This window comes from Cnephaeus nilssonii (genome assembly GCF_951640355.1).
Source record: "Cnephaeus nilssonii genome assembly, contig: SCAFFOLD_172, whole genome shotgun sequence".
NCBI lineage: Eukaryota > Metazoa > Chordata > Mammalia > Chiroptera > Vespertilionidae > Cnephaeus > Cnephaeus nilssonii.
The window spans coordinates 7501-31890 of NW_027645561.1; the positions used below are offsets into that span (position 1 = coordinate 7501).

The window sequence follows — 24390 nt, forward strand, 5'->3', positions numbered from 1 at the left end:
CTGTGGAGATTGTCCTCAAGGTGAGTGAAGGCCCCGGGCGGCTCCCGCTGGGGCGTGGAGTGTCTCTGGGCCAGGGACCCCGACCTGGTGTGGCTTTCACCCACTCAGCACTCACCCCAGGGCCGGTGGCGGGGTGAGGGAAGCAAGAAGGTGGAGAGAGGGAGGCAGGAGCAGAACCCAGGGAGCAGATGGGTGTGAGCTCACAGCCTGGGTGGGGGCCTTCCGCGTGGGGCACAGCCTGGCAGCGGCTCGGCCCCACCCAGGGTGCTCCTGCCTCCCCAGATGACGACCTACGGCGCCTTCCTGCACAAGGGCTCCTTCTGCCGCAACTACTTCAACATCCTGGACCTGCTGGTGGTGGCCGTGTCCCTCATCTCCATGGGGCTCCCGTGAGCAGGGGCGGGGCCGGCCGGGGCCTCAGGGCACCGAGCCACAGGGCGGGGGTCCCACAGACATCAACGGGGCCAGGTCCTAGGGGTGTCACCAACGGGACTGGAGCGGCCACGCCCGGGGGCAGAGCTGGCGACCAGGAGGGGATCGCGAGGAGAGGCAGTCCCAGCAGCCCCGGGGGCAGCATGGCCCCTACCCTGGGTGCTCCCAGTCTGATGGGGGAGACGAGATTGCACCCCCTCCCCAGGCAGGAGGCCCGCTCTGTGCTGCTCGTGGGGGATGGGAGCTGGGCCCTGTACCTGGAGGCAGCTTTACCTGGGCGGCCCTCACCCAGGGGAGGGGAAGGTGGGAGGGAGGCAGTGTTCAGGCAGAAAGAGGCCCCAGAGAGCAGGAGGCTGGAGGAGGTGGAGGCTGGAGCTGCTGCCCTTAGCCCCGCCTCCGGCCACGCCCTCGGCCACACCTTCAGCCACAGGCGTGGTTCCGTCCTCAACCTCCCCTTGGCCCCGACCCTGGCCCGCCCCCACTCTCGGCCCCGCCCTCTGCCTGTCCTTAGCCCCGCCCCAGCCCCGCCCCCTTGTTCTCAGCCCTGCCGTCAGCCTGTCCTTATCCCCGCCCCCACTCTCGGCCCCGCCCTCTGACTGTCCTTAGCCCCGCCCCCGCCCTTGGCCCCGCCCTCAGCCTGTCCTTAGCTCCGCCCCCACTCTCGGCCCCGCCCGAGCCTGTCCTTAGCCTCGGCCCTACTCTCGGCCCCGCCCTCAGCCTGTCCTTAGCCCCGCCCCTACTCTCGGCCCCGCCCTAGGTCTGTCCTTAGCCCCGCCCCTACTCTCGGCCCCACCCTCGGCCTGTCCTTAGCCCCGCCCCCTCATTCTCAGCCTGTTCTTAGCCCCGCCCCCACCCTTGGCCCCGCCCTCAGCCTTCCTTAGCCCCGCCCAAGCCCCGCCCCTTGTTCTCAGCCCCGCCCCGCCTCCCCAGGTCCAGCTCCATCTCCGTGGTGAAGATCCTGAGGGTGCTGAGGGTGCTCCGACCCCTGCGAGCCATCAACCGAGCCAAAGGGCTGAAGGTGAGAGGACCTGGCGGCCCCGGTGGGGGTGGGGGCGACTCCAGGGTCCTCAGCCCAGAGTCTGGGCACTGCCCGTGGCCTCTGCCCATCGTGGGGGCCGAGGATGAGGCTGGGCAGCCGGGCTCCCCCCATGCCCCCCTGCCCCCCCCCCGCCTCTCTGCCTGCAACCAGCGGGGGCTCCGGGGGCTGCGGGTCCCGGGTCCCCTCCGCCTCGCCCAGCGCCCTCCCTCCGCAGCACGTGGTGCAGTGCGTGTTCGTGGCCATCCGCACCATCGGCAACATCGTCCTGGTCACCACCCTCCTGCAGTTCATCTTCGCCTGCGTCGGCGTCCAGCTCTTCAAGGTGAGCCCGCCCCCCAGGGGCCCCTTCCGCCCCGGCTAAGGGAGCCCCCACCTGGGAAACGGGGTCCTCCAGGCTCCCCGTGTGTCCGCGGTCTCCCTGGCTTCTCCTTGAGGAGGCCGGCGACACCCCACACCTGCCCAGCCTGCACCCCCCCCTCCCGCCCATCAGTTCCCCCTCCTCCTCCTCGTCGCCTGGGCTTCTGCACCCCGAGTGCCGGCTGGGGTGTCCAGCTCATTCCGTCTCCCAGGAACGCTGAGGGCAGGGGTCCCATCGCCACACATCTGGGCGCCCACCCCATTCTGTCCTCACTTTCGGGGACAGCACGGTGCTCGGTTCCTCTCCAGGGACCAGCCCGGCTGGGGGTCCCTCCCGACGCCCCGGCTCTGGGACCATCTGCGGGACGTAGAGAGGGACCCTGAGCACAGCCCCGACCCCCGGCTCCTCCTTCCCGGACCCGGTCTTCTCCTGCCCCCACGTGTCCTGCTTGAAAATCACCAGACTTAAGACACGCGATAACATTCATTCATTCATTCGTTCGTTCATTCATCACACAGGCAGGGGGCTGCTTCCCCGGGTCAGGGCCGGGGCTGGGGGCCGGGAGCAGGCTGAGGGCGTGGGCCTCGGTGCTGGAGGACCAGTCTGGGCCCCGCCCCCTGGTTGGGCCACCCTCTGGGAGGAAGACTCAGGCTCCTCAGTCCAGACATTCTGCCTTCCTTCTCCTGCCCATCATTGGATCCTTGTTTCCATGACAACCCATCTCCCTCCTTCCCTCCCTCCCTTCTTCCCTCCCTCTCTCCTCCCTCCTCTTTCCCTGTCCTGGGCGCAGGGGAAGTTCTTCAGCTGCAATGACTTGTCCAAGATGACGGAGAAGGAATGCAGGTGTGTGGGGCTCTGTGGGACTCTGGGGGGGGGGGGGGGGTAGGTACCCGGCGGGACGGCCCTTTGCGGGGACACCTGAGAGGGGCAGGCGGCCCTTCAGGCAGGGGGAATGGGACAAAGCCCCTCGTCCCAAAAGGGGTGCCCAGCCGTGTCCCCTCCGGTCCAATCTCGACCACCATTGGTCCTGCACACTCACTGCCCAGGGCCCGGAGGATGTGGGGGCGGAGGGCGGGGGCGGCCCAGCCATGCCCAGTGCAGTGACTCCCCCCCAATCCCCTGAAGGGGCTACTACTACATCTACAAGGACGGGGACCCCACGCAGATCGAGCTGCGCCCCCGTGAGTGGGTGCACAATGAGTTCCACTTCGACAACGTGCTGTCGGCCATGATGTCCCTCTTCACCGTCTCCACCTTCGAGGGGTGGCCGCAGTGAGTGAGGGCGGGGCCCGGGGCCCCCAGGGCATGGTCGGGGCAGGGCCAGGGGCCCCTCAGTCCCTCCCCAGCCCCCAGGCCCCTGGGCGGTGCTCAGCCAGCCCCCGGCTCCGATGGTCTAGCTCAGTGGTTGGCAAACTCATTAGTCAGCAGAGCCAAACATCAACAGCACAACGATTGACATGTCTTTGGAGAGCCACATTTTTTAAACGTAAACGTCTTCTAACGCCACTTCTTCAACATGGACTCGCCCAGGCCATGGTGTTTTGTGGAAGAGCCACACTCAAGGGGCCAAAGAGCCGCGTGTGGCTCGCGAGCCGCCGTTTGCCGACCGCGGGCCTAGACTCTAGAGGACGTGTCGTTCCAAAGACAGCCTGAGGGGCAGGGGCTCTGAGCAATGTCTCCATCCGTGGAGAGCTCTCTGAGGGGCTGGGGGAGAGGGGCCCCCAGGGAAAGGCAGATGCATTCTGGGATGTGTCCCAGGCTTCCCCGGCACCCTCTGACTTGTTCTCCCATCACTCGCTGCGCACAAGCACCCCCAGGGGGCAAAGCCCCCGCCCTGGCTGGCCCCCTGCCAGGCCACCCAGCCGCCCCGTCTCCCCCGCCCGCCCCAGGCTCCTGTACAAGGCCATCGACGCCTACGAGGAGGACAAGGGCCCCGTCCACAACCACCGGGTGGAGATGGCCATCTTCTTCATCGTCTACATCATCCTCATCGCCTTCTTCATGATGAACATCTTCGTGGGCTTCGTCATCGTCACCTTCCAGGAGCAGGGCGAGACCGAGTACAAGAACTGCGAGCTGGACAAGAACCAGGTGCCGGCCCAGCCCGGCCCGGCCCAGCCCAGAGCGGCGGCCCGTGAACCCGGAGGTCACGGTTCCATTCCCCATCAGGGCACAAGTGGGCTCGATCCCCAGTAGGGGGCGTGCAGGAGGCAGCCGACCCAGGGTTCTCTCTCATCATTGATGCTCTCTCCCTCTCCCTCTCCCTTTCTCTCTGATACACACACATACACATACACTGAGTGGCCAGATGATGATGATCTCTGAACACATAATCATCTGGTCACTCAGTACATATCCTATATAATAAAAGGCTAATATGCAAATTGTCCCCTCGACCAGGAGTTCGACCAGCAAGCAGGCTGGCCAACCGCCCATGTCCCCTCCCCCTGGCCAGGCTGGCCGGACCCCACCCATGCACGAATTCATGCACCAGGCCTCTAACATATATATAGATATAGATAGATATAGATATAGATATAGATATAGATATAGATATAGATGTAGATATACTGAGTGGCCAGATTATTATGCCTTCAGAAATCGTAATAATCTGGCCACTCAGTGTGTGTGTGTGTGTGTGTATATATATATATATATATATATATAATTTTTTTTTTTTTAAGAAAGAACCAGGTGCCTGGGCCACCTGACGGGGCTCCTGCCCCTGAAGAGCCCAGGGCTGGGGTGACCCAGGTCCTCCCCTTGCAGCCTCCATGCACCCACCCCGTCTCCCACCCATCGCCAATGGGAAGCCGTACAAGCTGACGGGTGGGGGTCCTCTAGGAGCCTCGTGATGCCCAGAGGGAAGGAAGCCCTCAGAGCCCCGGGCTGGACACGGGTCACGTTCACAAAGGCCCGTGATGACCAGGGGGGAGCCCGCCAACCCACGGACCCTGCCCCTAAAGCAGGGCCGGGGCACGTCCGGCCCACGGGCCGTATAAGGCCCGTGACATCATCTGGTCTGGCCCTGCCCAGGTGTCAGGGGTGAGTTCCCTAAATGGTTGACCAGCTATCGCAGGCTGATTTGTTTTTAAAATATATTTTTGTTGATTTCAGAGATGAAGGGAGGGAGAGAGAGAGCAACATCAATGAGGAGAGAGAGAGAATCGTCGACCAGCTGTCGCCGGCTCACGTTGGAGTGGGTCGTTCTGTATGGCCCTCGGATGATGTCATACCCCTCCCAATGGCCCTCGGATGATGTCAGACACCTCCCAATGGCCCTCGGCGGGGAAAAAAGGCTCCCCACCCCGGCCCTAATGGGTCCAGCAGAGACCCTCGGCCACAGGCCCCGACGTGCCCGGGGGGGGGGGTCCCCTCCCGCCCGTGGGTGTGGGTGTGGGCGTGGGCGTGGAGGGGGTGGTCGCCCAGGGCTGACGGCCCCCGTGTGTGTCTCAGCGCCAGTGCGTGCAGTACGCCCTGAAGGCCCGCCCCCTGAGGTGCTACATCCCCAAGAACCCGTACCAGTACCAGGTGTGGTACGTGGTCACCTCGTCCTACTTCGAGTACCTCATGTTCGCCCTCATCATGCTCAACACCATCTGCCTGGGCATGCAGGTGAGGGCCGGGCCGGGCCAGGCTGGGGCCGGGCTGGGGCCGGGGTGGGCCGGGGTCCAGGATGGCCCCCCATCTGTTCTTCCCCGTGCCCCTCGGGACAGAGGCGTGAACCGGCCCAGGCCTTGTGGCCAGGCGCCTGGCTGTTTTTTTTTTTTTTCATTATTTTAAATATATTTTTATTGATTTCAGACAGTAAGGGAGAGGGAGAGAGAGAGAGAGAGAAACCTCAATCAGGAGAGAGAATCATGGATCGGCTGCCTCCTGCACGCCCCACACTGGGGATTGAGCCCGAAACCCAGGCATGTGCCCTTGACCAGAATCAAACCCGGGTCCCTTCAGTCCGCAGGCCAATGCTCTGTCTACTGAGCCACACCAGCCAGGGCCTGACTGTTTATTAAAGAGGTAATTCCAGCCCTCACCGGTGTGGCTTGGTGAATGGAGCATCGGCCTGCGGACTGAAGGGTCCCAGGTTCGGTTCCGGCCAAGGGCATGTACCTTGGTTGCGGGCACATCCCCAGTAGGGCGTGTGCAGGAGGCAGCTGATGGATGTTTCTCTCTCATCGATGTTTCTAACTCTCTATTCCTCTCCCTTCCTCTCTGTAAAATAATCAATAAAATATATTTTAAAAAATAAGAAATAAAAAATAATAAAGAGGTAATTCCGGCCAGTTGGCGTAGCTCAGCGGTTGAGCGTCGACCAATGAACCAGGAGGTCGAGGTTCGATTCCCACTCAGGGCACACTGGGTATCGAGCCCGCAACCCGGGCATGTGCCCCAACCGGGAATCGAACCTTGACCTCCTGGTTCATTGGTCAACGCGCAATCACTGAGCCCCGCCGGCCGGGCTGGCTCCCAGCGTTTTGAGATTAAAGAGAGCAGTGGGCCGGGGGCCCGAGGAAGGGGGTGGGGAGGCTCTGAGAATGCCTTTGTGGGATGGGGAAGCCAGACCCCCCCAACCCTGTCCTGTCCCCCCCCCCCCCCCAGCACTACAACCAGTCGGAGGAGATGAACCACATCTCGGACATCCTCAACGTGGCCTTCACCATCATCTTCACCCTGGAGATGATCCTCAAGCTCATGGCGTTCAAGGCCAAGGTGAGTGCTGGGCCACAGGCCAGGCGGGCGGCTGAGGCCGGGGAGGGGCCCTCTCATACCCCCACCCCCCGCCCCAGCCTGTTCTACAGAAGGTCCTTCATGGGCTCCCGAGCTACTCACCCCCTTGGCCATGTCCACCTTCAGACATGGACGGGCAAGAGAGTCAGGCTGCCCCCCGCCTCCAAGCCCGGCTTCTGAGGCTCAGCCCGTGGCTGGGGGGTGGGGGGGGGGGCGGGGAGCCCCTTGCTGTGTCCTTGGCTCCCATGTCCACCACCTCATGCCCAGCCCAGCCGCACCCTGGCAGGTCTGCCCTGCCCAGCCACGGCCAGGCTTCGAGGGAGACGGATGGAAGAGCTCCCCATCCGGACCTGGACCCCAAACCCTGAGTTCCCAACCCCCCCACCCTGACCACTTTATTATTTTTATTTTTTTAAGAAATATTTTTTTTATTGATTTCAGAGAGGAAGGGAGAGAGGGAGGGGGGAGAGAGAGAGAGAGAGAGAGAGAGAAACATCAATGATGAGAGAGAATCATGGACTGGCTGCCTCCTGCACGCCCCACACTGGGGATTGAGCCCGCAACCCGGGCATGTGCCCTGTCCGGGAATCGAACCCCCGACCTCCTGGTTTATAGGTCGATGCTCAGCCACTGAGCCACGCCGGCCGGGCCCACTGACCCCTCTATGGCTGGAGGACACTAAGGACCAGAGGGAGAGGGCCTGGGAGTGGGGGTGTGTGTGTGTGTGTGTGTGTGGTAGGAGCTCCAGGAGAGGGGAGCCCCCTGGGCCTGGGCCTGGCCCCAAGTCTGCATTCCCACCCCCCCTGCTGGCCTCCCTCCGGAGCGCCTCCCTCCGTGCCTCCTCACCCCGATTCCCATCCCTGCCCCCCCAGGGCTACTTCGGGGACCCCTGGAACGTGTTTGACTTCCTGATCGTCATCGGCAGCATCATCGACGTCATCCTCAGCGAGATCGACGTGAGTGGGGGGCGGGCGGTGAGGGGGGACCTGGGCCTGTCCGTCTCCCTCCTCTTCCTGCTCCCCGGCCCCCAGCCTGTGCCTCCCTGTCCCCACGGCTTGGTCCTCGCGCCCCCCCCTGACTCCCCCCCACCCCGAGGGGCTGCCCCTTGGGCCTCCATGCCCGGCCTCACTGTCTCTTTCTCTCTTGCCCTCCTACCACGTCCCTCCTCCTCTCTCCCCCCCCCCCACCCCCATCGCTTCTCTCCACAGACCTTCCTGGCCTCCAGCGGGGGGCTGTACTGCCTGGGTGGCGGCTGCGGCACCGTGGTAATCCCCGGCTGCATGCGCCCGCCGCCTGCATGCTGAGGCCTGGCCGGGTGCATGGGGGGGACCCGCACTCAGGACTCCCCCCCGCCCCAGAGCAGTGACCCCACCAGGGCCCGGGTCAGGGTGGGGCAGGCTCTGTGATAGAACATGCATGGCTCACGCATGGATGCCGTGGGGTTCTCAGCGCCCTGGAAACTGGGGGGTGGGGGGTGGCTCTCCGGGCGTCTGAGGGGAGCGCAGGGCAGAGGCGGCCTGGCTGGGGTGTGGCCGGGTCACGGGGGCAGAGCTGTGAGGGAGCCTTAGGGACGCTCTGTGCTGGGAGGGCCCTGGGGTGGGGGGGGGGGGAGAGCTGCTCATGGGGCAGCTTCAAGAGAAGGTGAGATGAGCCCGAGCCGGTGTGGCTCAGTGGATAGAGCGTCGGCCTGGGGACGGAAGGGTCCCGGGTTCGATTCCCAGTCGGGGCACATGCCCGGGTTGTCCTCGACCCCCAGTAGGGGGCGTGCAGGAGGCGGCCGATCCATGATTCTCTCTCATCATTGGTGTTTCTGACTCTCTATCCCTCTCCCTTCCTCTCTGTAAAAAAAATCAATAAAATATGTAAAAAATAAAATAAAAGAGAGAGAGAGGAGGTGAGATGAGACAGGAGGCCCCGAGGCCTGGTCACGGCCTCACCCCAGGCCCAGCCCCCCCGACAGGGTGGCTCACACCTGCTCCGTGCTCCCCCACCCCCTCCTCCCAGCTGGGAGCCCAGAGCCTCCCGGAGCCCAGGCAGGGCCAGCGCTGAGGCCACACGCCCCACAGGGACTCCTGTCTCCCCCACACACGGCCCCTCCGCCCTTCCTGCCCCGACCCCTGACCCCTGACCCCTGACCCCGGCCTCTGGGGCCGCCGCCCCGCAGGACCCCGACGAGAGCGCCCGCATCTCCAGCGCCTTCTTCCGCCTGTTCCGGGTCATGAGGCTGATCAAGCTGCTGAGCCGGGCCGAGGGCGTGCGCACCCTGCTCTGGACCTTCATCAAGTCCTTCCAGGTGCGGGCCCGGCCCTCCCCCCCCACAGGGACCCTCCCCCCGGGGACCCTCCTTGCCCCGTCCTGGGGGGGCCTGGGGTCCCTGCGGAGCTGGGGGAGGCAGGCCCAGAGCAGGAAAGCCTCAGGCCCCCTCCTCCCCCCAGGCCCTGCCCTACGTGGCCCTGCTCATCGTCATGCTGTTCTTCATCTACGCCGTCATCGGCATGCAGGTGAGGGCGCCGGAGGGTCTCGGAGGCACCGTGGTCCTGGCGGGGTGGGGCGCCCCCTCCTGCCAGCCCGGCCTGGCCGCCCGTGGTCCCCGCTGTTGCCGTGTGAGTGGGTCAGGCGGAGGCAGCCCCAGGGCCCAGGCTGTGTCTCGGGCCCATTAGAGGCCCCGGGGGGCTCAGCCCACCTCCCGTGAGAGCCGCCCCTGCCGTCGACCGCTGGTAGGGATGCTTGTCTGCCCCCTCCCTCACCCCCACCCCCCTGCTTTGCTTCAGGAGGCTCATCCAACCCCGCAAACGGTCCCATGTACACGGAGTGGCCAGATTGTAATGATCTCTGAACGCATCATCATCTGGCCACTCAGTGTCTATCCTATAGAATAAAAGGCTAATATGCAAATTGTCCCCTCGACCAGGAGTTCGACCAGCAGGCAGGCCGGCCAACCGCCCACGTCCCCTCCCCCTGGCCAGGCTGGCCGGACCCCGCCCATGCACAAATTCATGCACTGGGCCTCTAATATATATATATGTATATACACACACTGGGTGGCCAGGTTATTATGCATTCAGAGATCATCACAATTTGGCCACTCTGTGTATGTGCCTCAGGGCTGAGACAGCCGGAAGGGAGGGGACCTGGAGGAGCTCAGGGGAGGGGGCCTGGGCCAGGGGGCGACAGCGGCCCGCAGACCCAGCCGGTCCCTCAGGCGGCCCCGTGTGTTTGCAGATGTTCGGGAAGATCGCCTTGGTGGACGGGACCCCGATAAACCGCAACAACAACTTCCAGACCTTCCCGCAGGCCGTGCTGCTGCTCTTCAGGCACGAGGCCCCGCCCCACGGACCCCAGGGCCTTTACACGGGGCCCTGCGCTCAGCGGCTAACACTCTGCCGCCCCCATCACGTCCGGGGCGTCTCCGTGTCCCCTGGGGCCCCACGTAGGACGGAGCCGCGCCTGAGTGCATGCACCCGTCCCCCCAATCCCATCCCAGGAGCAGGAGGCGGAGGCCCAAAAGCCTTCAGAGGCTCAGTGAGGCCTCGGTGACCTCTGACCCTGCCCCGCTCTTGCTGCCCCCTCCCGTGACGTGCATCATGGAGTGGTTTTGCCGCTCCATCCAAGAAACCCCCTTTTTGTTTTTGGTCTTTTACCTCCTGCTTCTGCTGCCCCCATGGGTAGAGCAGGGGGGCTGCGGTGCAGAGGGGAAACTGAGGCCCAGCTCACACTGACCTCCCGACGCCGGGGGGGGGGCAGCCCCCTCTGCTCCCCGGCCCCCGCCCACGAGCCCCTCCCTTGCAGGTGTGCGACGGGCGAGGCCTGGCAGGAGGTCCTGCTCGCCAGCAGCTACGGGAAGCTGTGCGACCCGGCGTCCGAGTACGCGCCGGGCGAGGAGTACTCGTGCGGCACCAACTTCGCCTACTACTACTTCATCAGCTTCTACATGCTCTGCGCCTTCCTGGTGAGCCGGCGGGCACAGCAGGCCTCGGGGCGGGCGGGCGCTAGGCTGGCCTCCCTGGCCAGCGCCGTCTCTGTCTCTCCCGGGTCAACCTCTGGGGCGTGTGGGGGTGAGAGGCCGGGTGTCTCGGGCCCTCGGCTGCAGCCCCCTCCCACTGGTCCCCTTCCATGTCGGGGTCCCCGGGTCCCCCCTGACAGATCATCAACCTGTTCGTGGCCGTCATCATGGACAACTTCGACTACCTCACACGGGACTGGTCCATCCTGGGCCCTCACCACCTGGACGAGTTCAAGGCCATCTGGGCGGAGTACGACCCGGAGGCCACGTGAGTCCAGGACTGCAGACGCCGGGCCCCCCCTCCCCCTTGGACCCTCCGTCTCAGACCCCGTTCCCGCGTCCGTCTGTCCGGTTTGCTAGGAATGAGCCGGCTGCCTGTCCCTTCAGCATCCGAGGTCCCGGCTCAGAGAACGGGACTTTCTCTCCTCGGGGTTGGAGGTTGGGAGGGACCCCACAGCGCCCCCTCCTGGCTTTCTTGGGACATGGCCGCCCAGGTTCTGAGTGGGCAGGTGTAGGAGCCGGGAGCTCAGTACCTGGCCAGGCTCTCAGCGCTTGGCCATCTGACCATCGGCTTTGGTAAGAACACAGACCCCGGCCCCACCCAGACAGACCAGGCCAGTTCTGCCTCGCCCCTAACCCCGTGGTCAGCAAACGGCGGCTCGCGAGCCACATGCGGCTCTTTGGCCCCTTGTGTGTGGCTCTTCCACAAAATACCACGGCCTGGGCGAGTCTATGTTGAAGAAGTGGCGTTAGAAGTTTAAGTTTAAAAAGTGTGGCTCTCCAAAGGAATTGCAATCGTTGTGCTGTTGATATTTGGCGCTGTTGGCTAATGAGTTTGCCGACCACTGGCCTAACCTGACCCTCAGGGCATCCGTAGGCGCGGCTGCCTTCTGTTCTTTCCGAAAAGCGAATAAGCTCCTATTTCAGGGCCGCTTCCTGGGGGACAGGCACCGCTCTGACCACTGTGTGTATTATCTCATTTAACCCTTACGGCGACCCAGGAGACGGGTCATTCGTAGGTGAACGTCCACCTCCCCTGATCTGTACCCTCTACCTCTATTAATACAGCCCAAGAGCCCCCCACCAGCTGGACCAAAACCCAAGGAAGGCTCTGCCACGGGGAAAGTGAGGTCCAGATGGCAGGCCTGGAGAGAGAGAATTCTGGCTTCTATCTGAGAGAGAGAGAGAGAGAGAGAGAGAGAGAGAGAGAGGAGCTGGCCCAGCCAGTGTGGCTCCGTGGTTGAGCGTCGACCTATGAACCAGGTCAGGGTTTCAGACTCGATCCCCAGCAGGGGGCGTGCAGGAGGCAGCCTATTGATGGTGATTCTCTCTCATTGATGTTTCTCTCTCTCTCTCTCTCTAAAAAAGAAATTAATAAAAACATATTTTAAAAAATCAAAAAGGGAAGCTGGCTCCCCCACCACCACCCCGCCTAGGCCTGGTTGGGACACACGGACGCGCTTGCCTGTCCCTCACCGTTCCCTGTGCTGGGAGGGGGTTGTGGGTGGGTGGCTGGGAGGGGCTGTGGGTGGGGCCAGAGGGGACTGTGGGCGGGTGGCCGGGAGGGGCTGTGGGCGGGGCCGGGGAGCTGTGGGCGGGTCCTGGAGGGGTGTGGGAGGGGCTGAGAGTGCTGTGGGCGGGGCCTGGAGTGGCTGTGGGCGGGGCCGGGAGGGACTGTGGGAGGGGCCGGAGGGGGATGTGGGCGGGGCCTGGAGTGACTGTGGGTGGGGCCAGGAAGGGCTGTGGGCGGGTGGCTGGGAGGGGCTGTGGCGGGGCCAGGAGGGGCTGTGGGCGGGGCCGGAGGGGCCGGGGGCGGGGCCTGGAGGGTGTGGGAGAAGCTGAGAGTGCTGTGGGCGGGCCAGGGGCTGTGGGCGGGGCCGGGGCCGGAGGGGCTGTGGGCGGGGAAGGAGGGACTGTGGGCGGGGCCGGGAGGCTGTGGGCGGGGCCGGGAGGGGCTGTGGGCGGGGCCGGATGGGGCTGTGGGCGGGGCCGGGATGGGCCGGGGGCGGGGCCGGATGGGGCCGTGGGCGGGCGGCGGGAGGGGCCGGGGGCGGGCGGCCGGGCCCACAGCCGTGTCTCCGCAGGGGCCGCATCAAACACCTGGACGTGGTGACGCTGCTGCGGCGGATCCAGCCCCCCCTGGGCTTCGGGAAGTTCTGCCCCCACCGCGTGGCCTGTAAGGTAACCCTGCGCCAGGGAGGGCCCCGGGGACAGGCAGAGACTCGGGATCCGGGGACGGGAAGCTGGCCGCCCCCTCAGAGCGGCCATCTCCCGGGTCCCCAGCCCCCCTCCCCCAGGACTACAGTCTGACAACGCCCCCTACTCATCCTTCCGTCCCCTCCCCCCCGTGAAGGGGTCCGGCCCCCCAGCCCTCCTGCCCGGCCCCTCCCGGCCCGCAGACCGGGTGAGGACGGCCTGCCCGGTGTGGCCGGGTCCCCGCCCCGCAGCGAACCCCCCCTCTCCCCGCACAGCGGCTCGTGGGCATGAACATGCCCCTCAACAGTGACGGCACCGTCACCTTCAACGCCACCCTCTTCGCCCTGGTGCGCACCGCCCTCAAGATCAAGACGGAAGGTGAGCCCGGCCGGGTGGCTCAGTGGTTGGCGTCGACCTAGGAACCAGGAGGTCAGGGTTCGATTCCCCATCAGGCCACAGGCCCAGGTTGCAGGCTCCATCCCCAGTAGGGGGCGTGCAGGAGGCAGCCGGTCCATGGTTCTCTCTCATCACGGATGTTTCTCTCTCTCTCCCTCTCCTTCCTCTCTGGAATCAATAAAAATACATTTTTTTTTTTAAAGAAAAGAGGGAAGGTGGGAGGGCGGCAGAGCCCCAGGCGGCCGCGCCCAGCGGGGTTGGGTGGCTTCAGGGCCGGCCCTGCCTGTCCCTCCGCCCAGGGAACTTTGAGCAGGCCAACGAGGAGCTGAGGGCCATCATCAAGAAGATCTGGAAGAGGACCAGCATGAAGCTCCTGGACCAGGTCATCCCTCCCATCGGAGGTGCGTGGGGCTCGGGGGCCAGGGTCCAGGGCCAGCGGAGGAGGGGCTGCGGGCCGGGTGGCCACGCTCTGAGCTCCCCACTCCCACGCCTGTCCGCGCAGAAGCCGACCCTCGCGCGACGGCGCCCGCGAGACAGGTCCTGGGTGAACGTCCACCTCCCTGGGTCCGTGCCCTCTACCTCTATTAATACGGCCCAAGGGCCCCCAACCAGCTCAAGCAAAACCCATGGAAGGGGTTTTCTCCGCCATGGGGAAAACGAGGTCCCGATTCCAGGCCTGGAGAGAATCCTATGAGAGAGAGAGAGAGAGAGAGCGAGAGAGAGAGAGAGAGAGAGAGAGAGAGAGAGAGACTGCTCCAAGAGAGCTGAGGATGGCCCTGACCCTCCCTAAATACCTTGGACGGACACCATGGTGGCCTCAGGCCAGGTCCGAGACAGGAGGGGTGGATCCTCTGCCCCGACCTGGGGCTCCCCCCGCGCCCCGGCTCTCCCCGGGCCTCAGGCCTCAGGACACCCCTTGTCGGCCCCCCGCAGATGACGAGGTGACGGTGGGCAAGTTCTACGCCACGTTCCTCATCCAGGAGCACTTCCGCAAGTTCATGAAGCGGCAGGAGGAGTACTACGGCTACCGGCCCAAGAAGGAGGCCAAGGACGCCAACACCGTGCAGATCCAGGTGAACCGGGCCGGCCCGGGCCCGCCGCAGAGCCAGGCCTCGGGGCCGGTGCTCGTGCTCTGCGTCCTGGAGGGCCAGGGATGGAGGCCCAGCGGGGAGGAGGGGGCCCGGGCGGGGAGGGGGAGACGGGAAGGCAGGTCACAGGGGGGGCGGGGGCCGTGATGGGAGACGTTCCCATCTCAAGCGGAGAGCCAGGAGCCCGTCCATCTCTGGGTACCAGGACCAGAGGGAGCGGGACTTGTCCAAAGGGGACGTGGGAGTCGGATGAGAACAATATTCTCCCGAGAAGCCCGCTCCCCGGGGTGGGACGGCTTACGACCAGCCCCTCGGTGTACAAAGCACGTTAGAACTTTGCTTTATCCCATCGCTTCTTTATTTCAAGGGTTTTTTTTGTGTGTGTGTTTTTCAAATATATTTTTTATTTTTATTTTTAAATATATTTTATTGATTTTTTTACAGAGAGGAAGGGAGAGGGATAGAGAGTTAGAAACATCGATGAGAGAGAAACATGGATCAGCTGCCTCCTGCACGCCCCCTACTGGGATGTGCCCGCAACCCAGGTACCTGCCCTTGACCGGAATCGAACCCGGGACCCTTCAGTCTGCAGGCCAACGCTTTATCCACTGAGCCGCACCAGTTTCGGCTCAAATATATTTTTATTGATTTCAGAGAGGAAGGGAGAGGGAGAGAGAGAAGCATCCATGAGGAGAGAGAACCATGGACTGGCTGCCTCCTGCACGCTCCACACTGGAGATGGAGCCTGCAACCCGGGCATGTGCCCTGACCGGAAATCGAACCCTGACCTCTTGGTTGATAGGTCGACGCTCCGCCCCTGAGCCACGCTGGCCAGGCTGTTTCTAGTTTTCGGTGTTCAGTATTAGAATGCACATAATTTATAAATTCAAAAAATAGACATGCCCGTGGGTTGTGTGCTCAAAAATATATTGCTGTAGCAGCTTTTTTTTTTTTTTTTAGCTTGGAACTATCTTACCATTTAGAAAGTTGCACATATAATGCAAGAACCTTTTTAAAGTATATATATATATATATATATATATATATATATATATATATATATTTATTATTGACTTCAGAGAGGAAGGGCGAGAAAGAGGAAGGGGGGGGGCCAGAGCCGAAGCCCCGGTGGCAAGGATTAGAAATGAGGGAGGCCGCCCTGGCCGGTGTGGCTCAGTGGATAGAGCGCCGGCCTGTGGACTGAAGGGTCCCAGGTTCGATGCCGGTCAAGGGCACATGCTCTAGTTGTGGGCTCAACTCCCAGTGTGGGGCGTGCAGGAGGCAGCCGATCCATGATTCTCTCTCATCATTGGCATTTCTATCTCTCTCTTCCTCTCCCTTCCTCTCTGAAATCAATAAAATATTTTTTTTTTTTTTTAAAAAGAGCCCTGGCCGGTTTGGCTCAGTGAATAGAGCATCGGCCTGCAGACTGAAGGGTCCCGGGTTCGATTCCGGTCAAGGGCATGTACCTTGGTTGTGGGCACATCCCCAGTGGGGGGTGTGCAGGAGGCAGCTGATCGATGTTTCTCTCTCATCGATGTTTCTGACTCTATCCCTCTCCCTTCCTCTCTGTAAAAAATCAATAAAATATATTTTTAAAAAAGAAAGAAATGCGGGAGGCTGTGGGGTGGATCAGGTTCCCCTCCTGGACCGGAGGGTCAGGGAGTCCCGTCTCCGTCCCCAGGCCGGACTGCGCACCATTGAGGAGGAGGCGGCGCCAGAGATCCGCCGGACGATCTCCGGAGACCTGACGGCCGAGGAGGAGCTGGAGAGGGCCATGGTGGAGGCCGCCATGGAGGAGGGGATCTTCCGGGTGAGCACGGGGGGCAGACGCCGATCACGGACGGGAGGGCGCCCCAGGAGGGGGACGTGGAAGCCAGAGACGCCCACCACCCACTGCTCGGAGGGCTCAGCATCAAGGACCCGACTTCCTCGAGGGAACAGATGGAACAAAACACATCCTTCCCCCGACTCCCCCGCCCACCCCACCACGTCCCGCCCTCCTCCCGCCCCAGCCCCAGCCAACCCTCCTCTCTCGCCAGCCCTCCGGGGCCTGATGCCCATCTGTCCTGGTTACCTGGGCTCGAGCCTTAGCTCTGTCTAGTGTCCTGTGGCCCCTTAAAGACCGCTTGGCAAAACCTTCTTGGGTTCTTTTTTATTTTTATTGATGTCAGAGAGGACGGGAGAGGGAGAGAGAGAGAAACATCAATGATGAGAGAGAATCATGGATCAGCTGCCTCCTGCACGCCCCCTACTGGGGATTGAGCCCGCAACCTGGGCCTGTGCCCTTGACCAGAATCGAACCCAGGACCCTTCAGTCCGCAGGCCGACGCTCTATTCACGGAGCCAAACCAGCTAGGCCAGTGGTCGGCAAACTCATTAGTCCACAGAGCCAAATACCAACAGCACAACGATTGACATTTCTTTGGAGAGCCACATTGTTTAAACTTAAACTTCTTCTAACGCCACTTCTTCCACATAGACTCGCCCAGGCCGTGGTCTTTTGTGGAAGAGCCACACTCCAGGGGCCAAAGAGCCGCCTGTGGCTCGCGAAGCCGCCGTTTGCCGACCATGGAGCTAGGGCATTGGGTTCTTTTTTATTATTACGGATTTCAGAGAGGAAGGAAGAGGGGGAGAGAGAGAGAGAGAAACATCCATGATGAGAGAGCATCACGGATCGGCTGCTGCCTGTACGCCCCATACAAGCCCGCAACCCGGGCACGTGCCTTGGCGGGGAACCGAACTGGGACCTCCTGGTTCCTAGGTCGATGCTCCACCGCTGAGCCAGGCCGGCCTGGCCCTTCTTGGGTTCTCCGTGAGGAGATGGTGGCCCAGGAGGGGGCCTGCGACGTCCAATATCCCTCAGCAAGTTATCTGCCCGCCCAGCCCTCGCCCGGCCGGCGCTCAGTCCTCCTTCCCTCCCTCCTCCTCGCCCCCAGAGGACCGGGGGCCTGTTCGGCCAGGTGGACAACTTCCTGGACCGGCCCGGCTCCCTGGCGCCCGTCCTGGCCAACCAGCGGCCCCTGCAGTTTTCCGACATCGAGATGGAGGAGCTGGAGTCCCCCGTCTTCCTGGAGGACTTCCCGCAGGACCCCAGCGCCCACCCGCTGGCCCGCGCCAACACCAACAACGCCAACGCCAACGTTGCCACGGGCAACAGCCGCCATAGCGACCGCCAGGCGTTTTCCAGGTAGAGCCGGCCGCCGCCAGCCCTGGGTGTCGGGGTCCTGAGGGGGGGGGGGTGGATCCGGGAAGGCCTGGCGAGGGGACCCCAGGCTGGTTTTGGAGGGGTCGCCCCGACGTGCGTGGGGTGTCCCTGGCTTGACTTGGTGCCCCGAGGGTCCGTCAGGCACCTGAATTCACGCGAGAGGCAGGCCTGGGCGCGGGGGCAGCCTCCTGTGGGCCTGGCCACCTGTGCTGAGTGGTGGCTGGGCGGCTCGGGGGAGAGCCAGGGCACATCGGGGGGGGCTGTCAGAACCGGGGCCCATCCGGGGGGCTGTCAGAACCGGGGACCATCCGGGGGGCTTTGCCTGGGCTCCACGGCGGCCTCTGGGGCGGGATGCAGTCACTCCCAGGTCTGACTGAGACAGGGTGCAGCCCTGGCCGAGAACCAGTGGCCTGGAGGCTGGGGGACAGGTGTGGGCGGGGGGGAGGGGCGTGTCTGCCGGGAGAACCCCGTGAGCAGGGGCTCGAGGCCGGGATGGGTTTGGCCTGGTCTTGGAGAGCCGGGTCAGCCGGCACCATGCCCGCCCGGAGCGCCAGCCGGGAGTCCAGGCTGCAGCCACGGACACTGCTGCTGCTGATGAGCTGATGAGCAGATGGGGCCGGACCCTGAGGGGAGCCCCTGTGGCCCACAGAGGGGCAGGATGGCGGGCGGCCCAGCGCCCTCCCCTCCCCGCTCCACGGCCTTGCTCCCCTTCCATTCCAGGGTCCGCTATGAACGGGAGTCCCCCGGGGAGAAGGGGACGCCGGCTGCCAGAGGAGGGGTCCTGGGTGAGTCTCTCTGGGCGCCTGGAGGCTGAGCCTTCTCCCGCGGGGGGGGGGGGGGTACGGTGCGGAGTGGGCCCCCAGCACGGTCCACCCTCCAGACGCCGCTCCCATCCCAGGGCCTCGGGGGGGCTGAGGGGCGGGCGGGCCTCCGCCGGCTCAGGGCGGCCACGAGTCCTGGCCTCGCCCCCCTGCCCACAGGACCCCGCAGCCAGTGCCGCGTGGGACAGCCCAGGCGGGAAGCACAGCTGCCCCCGAGAGCGGGGCCCCCAGCCCAGGCGGCTCCCGCGCCCGGCCAGGTAGGGGCAGAGCCTGGGAGGGACTGGGTGCAGCGGGAGGGGGCGTGGCCGGGGCTGCCCGTCAATGACAGAGGGGACCCCAGTCCCGGGACACCCCCTTTGTTTTCTTTTTAAAACATTTTTATTGATGTCAGAGAGGACAGGAGAGGGAGAGAGAGAGAAACATCAATGATGAGAGAGAACCATGGATCGGCTGCCTCCTGCACGCCCCCTACTGGGGATCGAGCCCGCAACCCCGGGCCTGTGCCCTGACCGGAATTGAACCCTGACCTCCTGGTTCATAGGTGGAGGCTCAACCCCTGAGCCACGCCGGCCGGCGGGCCCACCCCTTTCTGTGGGTCTGGGCGAAGGTCCCCTCGGAAGAGCTGGGGTTCGCTGGGTCCCCATGGCTCCAGCGTCCTCTTGGGGTCTGTTTGTGCCTTAGGAACAGCGCCCCAGGGCGGAGCCCCCGATGCCGGAGGGAGAGGAAGCCCCCCTCAGCGGCCGGACCCCCGAGAGCCCTTCCGGGGGCCTGGCTCCCGCCACCGCCCTGCTGATCCAGCAGGTGAGGCCGGGCGGGACCAGGGTCCCGGGCTACATGCATGGGGGTCAGGGGGGGCCTGATGGGGGGTGGCCAGGCCCCAAGGCAGCCCCCTCAGCGAGACCCGCCCCCCGCCTCTCCTCCCTGAAGGCTCTGCTTCGAGGCGGCCTGGACACGCTGGCGGCGGACACCGGCTTCGTTTCAGCCACGGGCCAGGCCCTGGCGGAGGCCTGCCAGATGGCGCCGGAGGAGGTGGAGACCGCGGCCGCGGAGCTGCTGAGAATGCGAGAGCCCCCCGAGGGCGCGGCCGGCGCCCTGGGCCCCCCGAGCCTCCGGTCCTCCGTGGGCAGCCTCGACCAGCATCAGGGCTCCCAGGAGACCCTCATTCCCCCCCGGCCCTGAACCCCTCGGCCTCGGCCTCGGCTGGGGCCTCCGGGCCAGGAGGGGGTGAGGGGGGGGTGCTGGAGGGACATTGTCAGCCATCGGGGCAGCCGCCCATCTCCGCTGAGTGGGGACCACAGGGGCGGTCGGAGGAGACTGCAGGCCCCTCTCCTCGCCAGCAGGAGGCGCAGTTCATGGGCGATCCCAGCATCATTCAGATCGCCCGGGGGGGTGGCTGCCCCCCGCCGGACATTAAAGTCTCAGGCCTGAGACTGGGCACCTGGCCTCTGTCTGTCTCCTGTGCCCAGCCTCCCCCTCCCCCTCCCCCTCCCCGCCCCCTCCCTGCCCCTTCCCCAGGAGCCCGGCCGTGGTTCTGCGGGGAGCCCGGCGGCCCATGGGCAGGTGCCAGCCCAGCCCCCCTTCCTGGAGGCCGTGACCGTGTCTCCTCGGACCCAGGTGGCTGCCCGCTCCGGCCTCGGCGCCCGGCTGCGCCTGTTTGTGGCCGTGGGCGCCCGAGGTCCCGGCGCCAGGCCCCTCTGTCCACACCGAGGCGCGAGGGGTGACCGTGGGCACAACGGACCCAGAGCCTCCGGCGCCCCAGCCCCAGGCCTCGCCCAGGCCGCCCCCCCCCTTCTCCCTACGGAGCGCGTGCCCGCACGGCGCCCTGTCACGCTCACCTGGGGACCTCACTTGGGCCTCACCGTAGCCCGCGGTGACACGAGCGTGGTTATCTTCGCGTTGAGGCCGGGGAACCGACCCGCGGAGCCCCTCCCGGCGCCTGCCCACTGCCCGGGTCTCGTGTCTGGGCGGGGGCCAGGGCGGGGCTGGAACTTGACCCTGGGTCTCCCTCCGGGACTCGGGCACCACCCGGTGGCTTCGGGCTGCCTCTGGTCCCTCTGCACCGATTTGACTTTGACCCGAGTCAGAGGTTTACCTTCGGTCCCGGCGTGTGTGTGTGTGTGTGTGTGTGTGTGTGTGTGTGTGTGTCTGTGGAGACGCCCTGGGCTGGAGGCGTGGGGCTGCGTTGGGTCCCGCCTCGGCCCCTGGACGGCGGGTCCACTTTGCACACGTCTCCCTGCCCGTCTGGGCCCCGGCGTCTCCACCTGCAGGGGGAGGGGTGGCACGAGGTGGGGGGGGGGTTCTTCCTCACGCGAGGGTCCGTGAGAGGGAGGGGCATCCACACCCACGCCTGCCTTTGGCCCCCGAACTGTAGTGGAAGCTCCCGGAGCCCCGGCCGGTGTGGCTCAGTGGATAGAGCGCCGGTCGGCCTGCAGACGGAAGGGTCCCGGGTTCGATTCCGGTCAAGGGCACGGACCTCAGTGGCAGGCTCCTCCCTCGCCCGGGCCCTGGTCGGGGCTCGTGCAGGAGGCAACCCATCGATGAGTCTCTCTCACATCGATGTTTCTCTCTGTCTTTCCCTCTCTCTTCCACTCTCTCTAAAAAATCAGTGGGAAAATATCCTCGGGTGAGGATTTAAAAAAAAGAAGCAGCTGCTACTGGGGAGAAGATTGGATTAGAGCGCCTGTCGGAGGGGATGTGGGTCGTAATTAAACCCCCAGGAACACTTGAAACCAAAAGTAGTTCGTTTTTGGGGGTGTTGATGATCACAGCGCTCACTCGCTCGCTCGCTCTCTCTCTCCCACGCTATTTATAACCACGTCTGGTTTCCTCTATGGCTCAGTGTGTCTCCTTCGCCACAGAGGAAGTCAGGCCCAGCCCGCGTCCGAGCTGCACCCCAATAACAGGCTCTCTCCGGGGGCCTGAGGCCGTGCGGACAGGGGGGTCTGGGCTCCGCCTCCCGGTGGGCACTGGAGGGTGTGGCCAGCCACCTGCCCACAGCGTCTCCGCGCCCCCCCCCCCCCCCGGAACCGAGGACAGCTGCTGGGGTGGGTGGGGCTGGAGGCCCCGAACTCTGGACTTGCCACCCAGGATGTTAGGTCAAAGCTCAGACAGCGCCTGCAGGCGCCAACGCCGACTTCTCGCCCGGGAGGAGCCCTGGCTGGTGTTGTCCAGTGGTTAGAGCGTTGGGTTCGATTCCTGTCCAGGGCTCCTGCCTGGATTGCAGGTCTGATCCCTGCCCCAGGTCAGGGTCAGGGTCAGGGGGCGGGTGCAGGAGGCAACCAATCGATGTGTCTCTGATACATCGATGTTCCTCTCCTCTCTCCCCCCCCCACCCCCTCTCTCCCACTCTCTCCAAAAACCAATGGGAAAATATCCTCACTCTGCGGGTGAGGGCTAGAAAAAAAGAAGATGAAGCGGAAGAGGACTCAAGGTCAGGCCCCCCCCCCCCCAGATGCTCTCTAGGGCCTGAGGGCGTCTCCCGGGCTTTGATTTGTCTCTGCCTGAGAGGTCTGGGTCAGACGGCTGCCCCCGTCGCTGCTGAGTATTTTAACTGCCGCAGCGTGGGAGCTTCCTGCCTGGAGAGCCTGCACCCCCCCCCCACCCCCCACCCCGTCCCTGGCAGAAGTGAGGGAGGCCCCGGATGCTTGGGGGGAAGGGCCGCAGCTCAGGGCGAGAGTGGGGCCCAAACTGCAGTCCAATGAGGGGCTCAGGGCCAAGCACAGGGCAGTGTGTGTGCGCGTGTGTGTGTGTGAGTGTGTATGTGTGTGTATGTGTGTGAGTGTGTATATATGTGTTTATGAATGTGAGTGTGTATATATGTGTGTATGCATGTGTGTATGTGTGTATATGTGTTTATGCATGTGTGTGAGTGTGTGTGAGTGTGTGTGTGTATGTGTGTGTATATGTGTGTGTGAGTGTGTGTATGTGTGTGTGAGTGTGTATGTATGTGTGTATGCGTGTGTGTATGTGTGTGAGTGTGTATATATGTGTGTATGCGTGTGTGTATGTGTGTGAGTGTATATATGTATGTATGCGTGTGTGTATGTGTGTGTATATATGTGTGTATGTGTGTGTGTGTGCGAGTGTGTATATGTGTGTGTGAGTGTGTGTGTGTGTATATATATGTGTGTGTGAGTGTGTATGTGTGTGTATGTGTGTATGTGTGTGAGTGTGTATATATGTGTTTATGCATGTGTGTGAGTGTGTATATATGTGTGTATGCGTGTGTGTATGTGTGTGTATGTGTTTATGCATGTGTGTGAGTGTGTATATATGTGTGTATGCGTGTGTGTGTGTGTATGTGTGTGCGAGTGTGTGTGTGAGTGTGTGGGTGTGTATATATGTGTTTATGCATGTGTGTGAGTGTGTATATGTGTGTGTGTGTGAGTGTGTGCGTGTGTGTGTGTGTGTAAGCGCGCGCGCGAGCGTGTGTGTGTGTGTGTGTGTGTGTGTGTGTGTGTGTCTGTCGGGCCCAAGGAAAAGGTAGGGGTGGGAGGGACATGCATACAGGCATCTGATCTGAAGGCACCTCAGGGTTTGGGAAGGGGGAGCAGGGAAGGCAGCTGGGAGGGGTGGGGTGGGAACGCCCCAGCGAGGAGGAGGCCGAGGAGGCCCGGCTGCGCTGAAGCTGGACAGAGGCGGCCTCTGACCCGCCTGCCTGAGTCTCCCCGAGCTGCTGTGCGAACCGCTCTCCTGCCTCGCGGGCCGCCGCTGACGGCTGACCGCCGTGCCCGGTGACCCCCTGGCCTCTGGGCAGCAGTGCCCGGGAGTCGGGGTCCGGACGTCTGGCTGCCCTGCCGCTCCCAGGAGGGAGGCCCAGGGGGCGCTGCTGAGGGGCTGGCGGGGCTGACCTGAGGCCCCCGCCTCCAGGAGGCCCTCCAGGAGTTTCCAGCCGCTGAGCCTCCCGGGCTCAGGTTCGCCCGACACCCTGTGGCCGGAGGGTGGGCGAGGCAGCGGCTCCGGTGCCATTTCCGAGCAGGGAGCCTGTGAGTCAGAAGGGTCACCTACTCTCGGAAGACGGGGGGCGGGGGGGGGGGACTTCCTGGAGGCAGGAAACCCGACTTGGGCCCAGAGAAGTGCAGAGTCTGCCTGGGCGGCGGGCGGGGAGGCTTTGCAAGATGCAGCCTCGCCATCGCCGCCATCGCCATCGCCATCACCATCGCCATCACCATCACCATCACCATCACCATCACCATCGGGAGGGCTGCCCTGGAGCCAAGGCCGGGGCCAGCCCGGCGCCCTCTGCCCGGCAGCTGCCGGGCTGTGATCTGGGGAATCCGGACCCAGACACACGAGTTCAAACCCTGGGTCGGCTGCTTCTCCGCTGGGTGAGACCGGCTTCCCCTCTGCAAAACCGCGCAGGAACGACGGAGCCCGCCTCCAAGGCTGTGAGAATGAAACGAGACCACGCAGCCCGGCCGGGTGGCTCAGGGGTGGGCCAGCGACCTAGGAACCAGGAGGTCAGGGGTCGATTCCCGGTCGGGGCACATGCCCGGGTTGCGGGCTCGGTCCCCAGCGGGGGCTGTGCAGGAGGCGGTCAATCAAGGATTCTCTCTCATCATGGATGTTTCTCTCCTCTCTCTCTCTCCCTTCCTCTCTGAAATCAATAGCAATATATATATTTTAAAAGAACATGCATATGCCCTGACCGGTTTGGTTTAGTGGATAGAGCATCGGCCTGCAGATTGAAGGGTCCCAGGTTCGATTCCGGTCAAGGGCATGTACCTTGGTTGCGGGCACATCCCCAGTGGGGGGTGTGCAGGAGGCAGCCGATCCATCATTCACTCTTATCGATGTTTCTAACTCTCTATCCCTCTGCCTTCCTCTCTGTAAAAAAAAAAATCAATAAAATATATTTTTTAAAAATAAAAGAACATGCATATAATAAAATGCCTTGTTCATGTCCAGGGCCCATAAGCGTGGTCTCCTCCCACCCCTTACGTTGCTGGGTGGACGGGGAGAGAATGCCCAGAATGTGACCCAGGCTCTGCTGGCCGCCTGCTCTGGGCGGCTGACCCACCAGCTCTGGGCTTCCTCTAGGTCCCCCATTCCCGCCGCCCCTCGCCCCCGCCCCCCGCATACGGGTCGGAGGCGCGCCAAGAGGTCGTTTTAAAGGCTCCAG

The 24390-nt window shown here is 63.7% G+C and overlaps 1 protein-coding gene across 1 annotated transcript in view; it reads left to right on the forward strand.

The window, feature by feature from the left end:
• The window catches only part of CACNA1S (calcium voltage-gated channel subunit alpha1 S), a gene marked incomplete at both ends in the record, with an annotated part of 26693 nt that extends 7245 nt beyond the window's left edge, over nt 1-19448 (forward strand). Inside the window, 27 exon segments of the mRNA XM_079800873.1 lie at nt 1-20; nt 283-389; nt 1363-1450; nt 1686-1793; nt 2620-2672; nt 2955-3101; nt 3719-3920; nt 5286-5444; nt 6429-6539; nt 7430-7513; nt 7766-7822; nt 8722-8850; nt 8993-9058; nt 9780-9871; nt 10347-10506; nt 10701-10828; nt 12645-12741; nt 13032-13134; nt 13452-13553; nt 14086-14225; nt 15925-16053; nt 17180-17430; nt 18169-18233; nt 18429-18526; nt 18922-18946; nt 18949-19070; nt 19197-19448. The exon segment at nt 1-20 is cut by the window's left edge and continues 40 nt beyond it. Coding sequence (XP_079656999.1) covers nt 1-20; nt 283-389; nt 1363-1450; nt 1686-1793; nt 2620-2672; nt 2955-3101; nt 3719-3920; nt 5286-5444; nt 6429-6539; nt 7430-7513; nt 7766-7822; nt 8722-8850; nt 8993-9058; nt 9780-9871; nt 10347-10506; nt 10701-10828; nt 12645-12741; nt 13032-13134; nt 13452-13553; nt 14086-14225; nt 15925-16053; nt 17180-17430; nt 18169-18233; nt 18429-18526; nt 18922-18946; nt 18949-19070; nt 19197-19448 — 3095 coding nt within the window.
• Between the last annotated feature and the right edge of the window lie 4942 nt (nt 19449-24390).